General features: G+C 52.7%; 1 protein-coding gene across 3 annotated transcripts in view; it reads right to left on the minus strand.

Annotated features, from left to right (window-relative positions):
- Positions 1 to 303: 303 nt before the first annotated feature.
- Ush1c (USH1 protein network component harmonin) overlaps positions 304 to 12,133 on the minus strand; it is a 46,551-nt gene continuing 34,721 nt past the window's right edge. The window contains exons 19-27 of one of the 3 annotated variants that reach the window (XM_031384306.1): positions 10,879 to 10,998; positions 9,874 to 9,924; positions 7,327 to 7,368; positions 6,505 to 6,558; positions 6,105 to 6,204; positions 3,346 to 3,455; positions 2,191 to 2,246; positions 1,707 to 1,815; positions 304 to 708 (exon numbers count right to left, since the gene is read on the minus strand). In XM_031384306.1, coding sequence (XP_031240166.1) covers positions 631 to 708; positions 1,707 to 1,815; positions 2,191 to 2,246; positions 3,346 to 3,455; positions 6,105 to 6,204; positions 6,505 to 6,558; positions 7,327 to 7,368; positions 9,874 to 9,924; positions 10,879 to 10,998 — 720 coding nt within the window. In that variant the 3' untranslated portion in view covers positions 304 to 630. Of the gene's footprint in view, positions 709 to 1,698; positions 1,816 to 2,190; positions 2,247 to 3,345; positions 3,456 to 6,104; positions 6,205 to 6,504; positions 6,559 to 7,326; positions 7,369 to 9,873; positions 9,925 to 10,878; positions 10,999 to 12,133 lie in introns of all 3 variants that reach the window. The other 2 variants (XM_031384307.1, XM_031384308.1) reach the window with 2 other exon arrangements.

Here is a 12,133-nt window from a genome sequence, read left to right on the forward strand (position 1 = left end):
ACCCCATCCTGGCGACCTTAGGAGACATAGCACAGTCTCCGACAGCAGCTGGGCCACTCTACACCTCGAGGTGCCCCTTTGAGGGAAGAGGGCAGAACCCTGCTCCACATCTTCATTTCCCTCCTCTCTGCCAGGGACACCCTGAAGCCCAGCTTGGGTCCTGCTATCTCCTGAATTCTGAGCCAACCCTGGGTGCCGGTCCTCTGCCTATCATGTCCAAATCACAGCTGTGGGGCCACAATCTTCCAGTTTTCCATTTAACAGGCTTGATTCTGCTGTCAACACACATTCACCCCCAGAAGCTGTAGGAGCCAGTCTTGTTTATTAGTGAGCTCACCGACATGTTTTCAGCAGGGATTACAGCAGAAGCGGGGGTCAGTGGGATAACAGAGAAATGCAGGACCTGCGTGCCCTGAGGTCTCAAGAAAGGAATACTCTAGAGCAAGGAGGGCCAACCTAGCAGAGCTGGAAGAGATGGGAGCTGGAATCTCACAGACCATTCCAGAACAGCAGTTGGTCCCTGTTCCACCTCTTGCTGGCCTTCAGAGGAGGGGTCAGGTCACAGGGCTTTGGGGGGTAGTTTCTAGGGAGACTTTCTACACCTGGTGAGTGGTGTCTCTCAGGCTGAGTTCAGGGGTTGGGTGCAGAGCTTGCCAGCCTCCAGGATGGGTCTCGATGGTTTCTCTCTCTGGACTTTAAAAGAAGGTTCTGTAGAGAAGAGGAAACAGATGGGGTGGACAGGACTTGTATATGACCTTCTATCCATGGCCAGCCCCACCGTAGCAGCACACAGCCCTTCCAGCCTTCAGGGACCCCCCCTCAGTTCAGTCTTGAGTAGAAACACACAAGCCACAGCACACAGGAAGCCAGGGAGGAAGTCAAAGGGGTGGTGGAATGGGGTGGGGGGGTGGGAGCAGCAGGAAGGGCAGGAGTTGTTTGTCAAGAAGGGCAAGCAGTGACAGAGCAGACACTGAGGACATGGTAGCCAGGTCCACTGTTGTGAAGCATGAAGCATGAGCATGAACAATATTTTGGGGAAATTGTGACAGAAGCAGCCATGCTTGGAGCTGCCCTGGTTGTGGGCTTTGGGCCACAACCCAACAATCAACTCCAGCAGTGTCACAGCCGCCAAACCTAGGACACAGATGGGGAAGCACTTCCAAAGCTTGGCTCCCTGGCACATCAGAAGGAGCCCAGATCAAGGTGTGATGGAGACCAAGGACAGTGTGGGCTGAGCAGGGCACGTCAATGGAAGCCACCAACCCTGGTTCTTTGGACCAGCTTAAGGAACTTGAATAGCATGGCTCTGCCTGAGCAGGGCTTGGGGCTCCTGCAGGGCTCCTGCAGGTAATAGGCCCCTGTGAGGAGACTCAGCAGGCTTTAGTCCAGCAGCCGGGAGACACCATTGTGCTCAGTGCTACCCTGCTCCAACTAGGTTCTGAGTGTGACCCAGAGTGGGTCCCAAGGCCTGTAGGCATCAGGACTCTCAGATCCTAAGCCAGTGCCCCAAGATGGTCTTTGTGTGCCCCCTCCCTACTCCTTGTAAGCTCCAGGGTCTCAGCCATCGACAGCAGCCCTAAGAGAGACATTCCTGCAAGCTGCCACTTTCTTTTTCTAGATACCAGTCCAAAGAACCTCCAGGATAACGGGCAGCACATGGCACGCAGCATGGGCAGACAGGGCCCTGCGGCTGCCTGCCTAGTCACCGTGGGCTCCAGCTGCAGGAAAAACCCGTGTCTACACACGGGCTCATAGGCTTCAAGCTGCTTTCGGGCCGGCTGGGGGCTTCCGGCTGCAGAGGAGGGGAGAGAAGAGCTACACATGCAGAGTGGAGCAGGAGGCAAGAGGGCTCAGTTACTGCTGGGGGAGGTTCTGCAGGCTCTTTTCCTGCACTGTGCCTGCCTCTTCAGTCCTGCCCAGGCCCTGGTTCCACTATAGACACTATAGAATCTTTAAGTCATGTGCAATGGATCAGTCTAGACAGGTGAGGATGGGCCAGTGACTGTGAGCCAGCACTACTAAGGCCCATGACTCTGGTCCAGGGTGTCTCTAGCCCAGGGTGTTCTAGGCCCCATGACTGCCAGCAGATGCATGCCCAGGACATCCCTTTCCCTGAATGAGGCTGGAGAACGGTGGCTAGGATCCTGGGAGGGCATGGGGTGCAAGGGCAGAGAGTCTTCTCACACTTACAGCTCATCATCGTATTCCTTAGGGGGGCAGACAGCAACCACAAGGTCTATCCAGTCCTGTAGGGAGAAACCGTGTGACCACACAGGGCACACGGAGAAATGCATGATGAATCTGCCTGGTGTTCTGATCCACTCCTGGGCTTCGTAGCCCAGGGCCAGCCAGGGCACAGTGAGGGCTAGGGCTCCTTTCTGGAGGCCCACACTCTAGGAAAGCCCCAGAAGTGGGGCTGCTAGACCCTCAGATGTTACCAAGTCCCCAATTGTGGATCTATGGACCAGGGCTGGGCAGTCACTTCAGAATCATTTATGTACCCCTTATAGTCTTGGGTACATGCTAGGAATGACCACCACCGACAAGAGCGCCCCTAGCCCTGAGCCATAGCAAACATGGGCTCTTTTGGGCTCTCTGATCTTGACAGTCCCCTAGATGCCATCACCGCCTTTGTTGGCTTGCCCTTCACTGTCCACCCTGGCATTGGGTGGCAAGTTTTGTAAGAGCACCGATCCCCACCCCCATGCCAGAGCTCCTAAGATTGAGCTGACCTTCTCCACCCTGTGACCTCCCTCCCTCCACTCCAGGAGCACAGAACACAACCGCTCCCTCTGTCCAGAGACGATCATCGATCATCGTGTTACCCGTTGGTCTTCTCTTCTCCACATCCTTTCATGTGGGTCCCAGGCCCATCTGGTCATCTTCCTCGGCACTGAACTTAATACCTCAGGCTCAGCTGCCTGCACACAGTGGCACAGGTTGTGCACTGTACAGCATGAGTGGGTACCATTTACATCACAGTCTGTAGGAGGGCACCCCCTCAGACTGTGCACTGCACATCTTGAGAGACTCCATGTGGGAGCCCTGGTCCATGTGGGTTTCTGCTAAGCATGGAGCAGACTACAGCCCGGCTTGCATCTGCCCTCTGGTCTGTTCACTCTCTAGCAGCCCCCCAATACTTTCTTGATTCTTCTTGATTCTTCCTTAGTACACACTTAGAGAAGACCTTGGAAAGTGTTTGTTTGTCTGTTTTTGCCATATCCAGCCTTTCAAGTCCAGTCCACTGGCTGGACCTTGGGTACCAGGCTTGAACTTGGCCATTGCCATTGTAAGGCCAGGGTCTGAGGCAGGTGGTGAGGGAAGAGGGGAGGGGCTTGTTCTCACCCCGCCCTGATTCCAGGCCTTCTGCAGGGCAGCCTCTGCCTCAGCCAGGGTGTAGTCCGTCACAATCTTGCCATTGATGGCCATGATCTCATCCCCTTTCACAACGCCACCTTCAGGAAGAAGTAGATAGACCACTTGTGACCTTATGTCTGATTCAGGGCTCACTATGGCTCATTACTGTGGGAGAGTGAAAGAGGCCACACCCTGGGCTCAGAAAGCAATTGAGAAGCAAAATAGGCTCAGTTCCTCAAAGGTCCCTCCCATAGGTCCTCTCTAGGCTCTGCAAAGCCATTAGATCACAGAGGAGTCCTTGGTATCCCCAATCTGCATAATGCAGCTGGACAGACCAGCATTTCTGGTGCAGTTCAAAGAACCTGAGCCATTAAGGGCAGCGGTACCTCTCCAATGCCCACCATGCTCTCTCTGTCAGAAACCAGTCCCTTTAATTCCCTCCCAGCATTCTGTTCTCCCCATGCTCAGCATTTTTTCACAGTGTGACCACAGCTGTTTAAATGCTTGTCAATGATCCCTCTAGTCATCCCTCCTGGCTCACCATGCTCACCCTGGTGCTTCTCATAGGACTTAACACAATAGGGGCTCAACGTAAGAGTATTAAAAAGAAGAACACTGTTGAAATGTGCCGCTGGATAAGCTGCTCTGGGAATTAGTGATGCTAAGAAGTCATCAAGTATTGATTGAAAAAGACCCTCATAGCAAGAAGACCAGTGCATATCAGACGTGCTAACATGTACTGTGACTCTGTAAGCAAACAGATTACGTATGACTTCCCCCACCTCTTGCTGCCCATCATGTCCCTCCTTTTTGCTAAGAATTCTGGTTTTGATGTGCACCAAACTCTGGGTGGTGGGGAAATCAATCACTGGTAAGCCTTGAAAGTGTGAAGACCACGGGAATGTGGGGTGTGTGTCGGCAAGGTTTGGAACTCATGTTCCCGGCAATGTCCTGGGATGTGTAAATCGGCATGGGACCAAACCTCATACAGCAGATTTCTCTGTGCAGAGGGACTGAGTATAAGTGACTCTCAGTAAAGTCACAAAGGGACCCAGGGAGTAGCACGGATCCTCTTCCATCCTTCCCTGACAGACATGGATGGGACAGGCAGCAAAGCATCCCTTGGGTTGCACAGACATGGGGGTAGAAGGGGAGAGTGCTCAGTCACAGGAAGCTATGACCGCTTCCTGGGTAAACAGAAGCTTCTGTGAGCTGAGGTAAAGGCTCCAAGGGGGACTCAGAGGGCTCTCTGAGGCCAGGGCCTTGATTGGCAGGGCAGCCAGGGTGCACTGCCTGCCTTGGTAACTGCTGGAGCCCAGCTGCCGTTGACCAGGGGCCCTTCGTTCCAGACTCCTGTCTCAGGCTCATGTCTTCTAACACCTCCATCCTAAGCCATCCTGGCTATGGGAGGGCCTTTTTCTAACCTGAAGGGATGTGATCCTAGGATTTCCTGCTCTAGCCTAGGATTGGAGGGGACCTGGGCCCTACAAAGTACTCCTGGAGTCCCGAAGCCCAAGCTGTGTAAGAGGCATCTCTGCTCCAAACAGTGGAGTTTGAGAAGCAGGGTTTCAAAGGCTGTCAGGTGAGTGAGCTGATAGTATGAAGCAAGAGACAGCCCAGATCCTGAGTCAGTAGATGGTGGGTTCTGGGTTTCCATTTATTTATTTATTTATTTATTTATTTTATTATTTTTTTTTTTTCGAGACAGGGTTTCTCTGTATAGCCCTGGCTGTCCTGGAACTCACTCTGTAGACCAGGCTGGCCTCGAACTCAGAAATCTGCCTGCCTCTGCCTCCCAAGTGCTGGAATTAAAGGCGTGCACCACTACCACCTGGTTTATTTTTGAAACAGAGTCTTGCAAAGCTCAGTTTGGCCTCAAACTCACTACGTTGCCTTGAATTTCTAATCCTCATGCTTCCAGCTCCCAAGTGCTGGGATTACAGACACAGGTCACTGATCCTGGTTTCTACAGTGCTGGGGCAGCAGCTCAGGGCTTCATGCATGCTACACACGCACTGTACCAGCTGAGCCACGTCCCCAGTCCCAGCATGGGGGTAGGGGGTGTATGGGGAAGGGATGGGAGGTCTCTGGTCCTGTGGGAGGGGCCAGGCTGGGAAAGAACCTAAAGGTGCTACCTATACTGAACAAGTCCTGCCTGGTGTCTTTTACTAGCTGGGGATCCTGTCTCTAAGCCGTGGAATGAGAGTCACTATGGTATATATGCAGGGATCTGAATACTGTGATATCCTTAGTCCCAGAGCTGTGGCCAGGCCCACAGACTAATGCCTGATCTGTGACTCATCCCCCACAGACCACCTGCTCTGTGAGGATGCTTCTCGCCTGCTCTCTGCATGCTCCCTCTCCCGGGAAGTCCTCCTTCCCTTCCCGGGCTGCACCAGTCATCTTCCTAGGCTTCATTGCATCCTGTACCCCACCCCTTTCCTGGGTTCTCATGGTTTCCATCCCACCAGCATTTCCCATCCTACGATAAGGCTTTGGGCCCATTTTTGCCACTATCCTGGGAGTCCCTAGAGGGCAGGATAGTATCTGGGCATGCCACCTCAGGTCCTGGCACCATGACACAGCCTCAGGTAACCGCTGAGACTAGCTTGATGGTTTACTGGATGGACCTGACATTCTTGAACAACTATGAGACCATCTGAAGCCAAGTGGGAGTCTGCTCTCCTGGGGCATCTGGTATAGCCACTACACCACCCCCCAAACAGGCAAAGCCTGTCCATACTCACCATGCCGCTCCGCAGCGCCCCCTTCATAAACAGCAGAGACGACCACCTTCCCCACGGGGGAGTCCACTCCACCCTCCAGGGCCAAGTCTAAAGATCCCTCCTGCGTGGAGGAAAGTAGGTCTCAGACAGCCACATGGACAGCAGCTTGCAGAGCCCAAGGAAGTCTGACAGAGCTACAGTGTGGAGAAGGCATGAGACCATGCAGTACAGAGGCAGTGGGAGAGTAATGGGAGAAAAAAGGTCTGGGTTGAGTATATGTATCCCCCTCAAGGAGCAGCATCCCCAGGGGAGCCAGGAGAGGAGCAAGAACCTGCTAGGTCACATAGGAGTAGACTAATCAGCGAACCAATATGGCAGGGCAGAGAGAGTTGGTGAGCAGCCTCTGCCCATGACCAGGTACCTTCTTGATTCGCAGAAGCCGGACATCCTTCCCTGCGATCTGCTCCGGAGAGAACTAGAAACAGAAAACCAAGGTGGGAACAACTGTGAGCTTGCTGAAGGGTAAGTGTGTGCCTGGCCTTCACAATGGACCCATTGTTCACACGCACAACACACACACACACACACACACACATAACACATATATCACACACACATAACACACACACAACACACATGTAATACACACACAACACACACAACACACATTATACATGTAACACACATAATACACACATAACACACACAACACACACAATACATACAATACACACAACATACACATATAACACACACATACATAACACACAACACATACCACACACACATAACATACACACTACACACATATAACACACACATCACACATACAATACATACAACACACACAACACACACATATAACGCACACAGCACACATACAATACATACAATACACACAACACACACATATAACACACACAGCACACACATATAACACACACATACATAACACACATACAACACACACACCACATACAACACACACACATAACACACACACCATACACATATAACATATACCGCACACACATAACACACACACACACACACACACACAGAGAGAGAGAGAGAGAGAGAAAGCACATGGCTCTCATTGAAAGACCATCTAAATGGAACCTTTGCAGAAAAGAGCATCTGAGGTCATCATTGGGGCCCTTTGTGTGCCCCAGAGTCCATAAAGCTCCAGTTCTTCCTCAGTTTTGGAACATCCTCCCTCCAGGGCTGGAGAGTTCCCTCTTACCATGGAGTAGGGGTCAAAACCTTCTTCATATTTTCGGAAATCCTGGAAGCAAAGAAAGGGCTTTAGGATGGTGAGAAGCAGCCATGGAGGCACACTGCAAATGAAGCTCAGACAGGCAGCAGAGAGGGCAAGTGAGCCAGATTCCAGGGGCCAGAGGTGAGCAGGGGTAGGGAGTAGCTGTGGTCAGGATAGGGGTAGAGGGAGGAGGTTGGCAGCCATAGCGATGGAGTAAGGGGGGTGAGGCAAGCAAGAAGCTGCAGGAAGTACTTGGAAGAGCATGGCCCCAGCCCTGCTCTGTTCATTGGGTAGCCACCTGTGGCTCCAGGGATACCACTGGGGTCTGGATGCCTAGGCAGCTGGCCCTTGTCTTGTTCTGCTGGCCCAAGCTGGCCTTCTATGTCACCACCAGAGGCTGTGACCGGGCCATAAGGGTGAATTCATGGCTCTCCACTCAGTGCTCTGACCTCACGGAGGGGGACAGGCCTGTCTAGCGGGTTTCTTGGCCTGGAGAACACAGCCACAAAGTGACTGAGAAAGGCAAATGGCAGTCTGGACCAAGGGAAGAAGGGAGTGGGGGTAAGAATAGGGGTAGTGGTCTGCCTACTCTTTGCCGATCTAGGAGTTATGAAGTCTCCCTCTCCAAGGGAGACGGAAAGGACACACAGCTCTGGGGCCCCAGCTTGGTGGGGTTGCTGGGGTGAAGTGGGCCAGGACTTGGAAGCAACATGGTAAGAAGAAGTGGGCAAATCCAGGGCAAGTGGCCCAGGAGTCACATACACGGTAAGCCAAACTAGGGCACCCACCAGCCTCAGAAGCCAGAGTGCTATTCCTGAATGAAACCACAGTCAGTCCCCGCTGGAAAGATGGCCTCTGCACAGTTCCCTAGGCTGCACCAAGTCTCTCCTGAGATCTGCAGTCAGCACTGTGAGCAGGCCAGAGATCCTGCCCCTGCCCAGATTGCAGCTATGAAACACTAGGCACAAGATGAAGGCAGCAGATGGGTCCCCGGATATCTGCTTGCACCCTTTCTCTCTAGCCTTTTATCTTCTGGCCTGAGCTCCCATGAGGCCTTGGATCTGCCTGCCCATAGTCATGGACCATATCCAGGTCAGTCTGTACATGTCAATCAGCACGTAGAACAAGGGCCACAGAATTTCTAAGCACCAGAGAGGTTACTAGGCAGAATTTGGGACCTGTGCCCTTGTCATCAAGAGAGACCTATCTATCCCCCTTTTGGAATACTGGGTCATGCTGGCCACACTCCCCTTTGTGGGATCCTGAATGCTGTTCTCGGAGATAGCTGGGTGGCAAGTCTTGTGAAAAATCTGAGACTTGTGAAACATTATGTCTGGTTTACCTTAAGAGAGCTACACCCTCTGTTTGGCAGATGGAGAAACTAAAGCCAGAGAGGTGACATTAATGCCTAAGGTCATGATTCAGAGGAGGAGGCCAAGGGTTTAACTGGAAGCTTGAAGTCTTATACCCCTGAGCTGTTGTCTTTCCCCTTTTGAGAGTTGTTGCTGTCTCCAGTTTTGGGTCCTTCAGGGACTGTCGGGCAAGGATTGTGCTTTGAGAGGCAGGTGACGGAATGCTTATGAGCAGATAGCAGAAACAGTGTTTTGGATCTAAATCCAGGGTCTTACACAAGCAGGGGTGCTCTGTGGCTCCTGCATCTGCCTTACTTCTGTGGCATGGGGAAGACAATAGAGCCCCACCCCCAGTTGCTGTGAACTTAAGACCCTTGATGAAATGGGGCGTGGCCCAGCACACCTCCTAAGGTCTCTGTCCATCTCTGGTCCTGGGCTGTCAGCGGCCTCTTTTACAGACACTCTGCCTGTGCCTCCCACCCTCACCCCCTCGTTACTATTTTCTGACTATCTCAGCTTGTGAGTGGGGGAGTTGGAGAGCCTGAGGGCCAGGTTGCCTTTGATTTGGGGGTCATCTTTCATTGGTGATGAAACTGTCAATCCAATAGTTAGCTCTAGACGGAAGCTAACTCCCCTAGGGTGTAGGGTGGCTGGATGGTTATCTACCTAACCTAACTCGGATGCCAGCATGGACTCCCAGATCCCAGTGAAGTCCAGAAAGGCAGAGAAGCCAAGCTGCCACCGTCTCCTGAGGCTAAGGAATGCTGAGGTCTGCTCGGAGAAAGTATACCCTAAGAAGCAAGGTGGTATCCAGCTTCCCCCCCCCCCGCACCCCCCTCCCACCTTTCCAAGGATGGAGTCAGGGCTAATCTTAGCCTAGAGTTCCCTCTGATCTACTTCCTCATTGGACCACCAGAATGTCTACAGGGGTTAGTGGGGAATCCTGCTGGTGGCTTTCTCAGTCAGTGTTTACGTTCTGAAAAGCCATGGGTCCCCTTTCACTGGGGTTGAGGGGGACACAGTGCTGGCCTGAGGCTTCCTGGCAGATGGTACTTGGGCTGCCTTGAAACTGCCAGGACCTAGAGCGGAGAAGGCGGAGTCATGCATGGAGTGAGACGGGTAGGGGGAGAATCAGCTACACAGACTACCAGACACACGACTACCAAGGGTCTCATTTTACTTGTCTGAATGCTGTCTGATACACCACCATCCTCTTCAGCATCTCCTGTGGCTGCCAGGAACAAAAAGACAGTTCCCCACCAGATGTTAAAAATAGGTATCGTCTGCCCCCTGGTGCCAGGCTCTGGGGCTGCCAGCCTGAGGCTACTGTGTCCCTCCCCAGATAGGCTGATGTTAGGGGACCACTCCAGGCCTCCCTCCTCGCAGTTGCTATGAAGGCGCACAGACACTATGTACCATGAACCAGAGAGCACAAGTGGACTCAGCAGGCTGGCCCAGGGTGTGCCCTTTGCCCTTTGGGGGAGCCGACGGAACAGCAGCTAAAGCTCAAAATAAGCACTGGAGTGTCCCGCCCTGACATTTGGGTAGGGTTTCCTTGAAGGGAATAAAAGTTCTGCCATGGCTATGCTTCCACTGTGTGAGGCCAGTCAGAGATCAGAGCCCTGTGGGGTGCCTGTGAGCCCCAGCTTCCTTAGCTGTGGTGACTGGAGTGAGCAGACCTTTCCACTCCCCCAGCATCTGGCTCTAGTGAGGGTTGAGAAGCGAAATGGGGTGTGTGCACGTTCATAAAGGCCAAAGGCAACCATGGGCATCATTTTTCAGGTGCCACGGACTCTACCTTTTGAGGCAGGGTCTCTCAGTGACCTGGAATTCACAGAGTAGGCTAGGCTGGCCAGCTAGTGAGCCTCAAGAGCCTGTCTTCTCTGAACAGGGATTACATTGCCATTCCCTACTTTTTAAAAAAATGTGGATCTGGGGGTTGAACTCAAGGGCTCATGTTCACACAGTGACCACTGCACCAGCTCAGTCACCTCCCCAGGCTCAACAATGTCATCTTTAGATGGCGCTTTAGGCTGTGTATGGTCAATGAAAGAACTAGAATTGTACGGGTCCATACCCACTGCAAAGTCACATCTCACTTCCCTTCCAGAGATGTCAGAAACCAGGTGACATGACCCTGGTTCGCTGCTCTAGAAACACCCCGGAGGGGACCCAAGGGGCTTACCAGGACCTCGGACTTCACAGCTGGCCTGTAGATGAAGTTGTGTTCCTGGTGGACCATGACGGGCTTGGAGATGGTGGACACGCCAGGGCCTCGTGGAGGCTGTGGGCTTGGGCAGAATGTCTACAGGGGTTAGGAGAGACCCATGTGACATCATAGTGGATGTGGCCAGGGATATGGATAGCCATGGTACGTCTACAAACATGCAAGTCACTCCCATGCACATGAGGCATCCCGGTTCATCTGCCCAGACAGAGGAGGCCTGGGGTAGGCTCATCACACCAAGAGAACTCCAGTGCCTCAGCGTGGCTGAGTGGCTCTAGGGAATCAGCCACTTGAGTCAGAGGACATACTTTCAAGGCTCCCTCACACTGGTCAACCAATATCTCCTTCCTTAAAGGGCCATCTCCCCTGGATATATTCAAGGCCCTGTAGTGTGACACGGAGCATCTCTGGTTTCCAGTGTCTGGGCACAGTATCCAGAATCCCTGGGGTGAGGACACACCAGAGTCCAGACTATTCGGGGACTGACAGAACTTGTCTTCTTTGCTCTAGCCCTTGATCACCTGGCAAAACATCTCTCATCAGAACACAGCCCTGTCCCAAAACCCTTTGACTGGTTCCTAGAGACTGTCAACACTGCTGTCCTGACTCCCAAAGCTTTTCATGAGATTTTCTAACCTCCCACAGTTTCTATCCCAGACTCCCCACTCTGTCCAATGTCAGCCTCTAAGACATCAGGATCTACTGTCTTGAAGCCACCGCTCCTCCTCCTCATACCAGTCTAGGCTGTAGCTTGGAAATGACTGTCTTCCTCCTGTTTCTCCTCCCTAGGACCTCAGACTTCACAGCTGGCCTGTAGACCAAGGTGGGTTCCTGGTGGACAGGTTTAGAGATGGTGGACACACCAGGGCCTCATGGAGGCTGTGGGCTTAGACAAAATGTTTACAGGGATAGTTTAAGACTGATGAATTGGGCTGGTTCACACTTATTCCAGACATCTGTGGGTCCCTCACCTTCAGACTAGACACTCCCACTAGACTGTCTTGGGTAAGGACTACAACTGACTGTCTAATGTTAGGTCCCAAGGCCTAGCAGAGTGTCTGGCATATGGTAGGTATTGACTGAATAGACAACTCAACAGGATGGGGGGCATGGCCTGCAGTATCTGGGCATATATGGTTCTGGAACCTTCCTCAGGCAGGTGCTGGGTGGCAGGGGCAGGTGCTGGGTGGCAGGCTCACGGTACCTGTTTCTA

This window comes from Mastomys coucha, unplaced genomic scaffold (assembly GCF_008632895.1).
Source record: "Mastomys coucha isolate ucsf_1 unplaced genomic scaffold, UCSF_Mcou_1 pScaffold21, whole genome shotgun sequence".
Classification (NCBI taxonomy): Eukaryota; Metazoa; Chordata; class Mammalia; order Rodentia; family Muridae; genus Mastomys; species Mastomys coucha.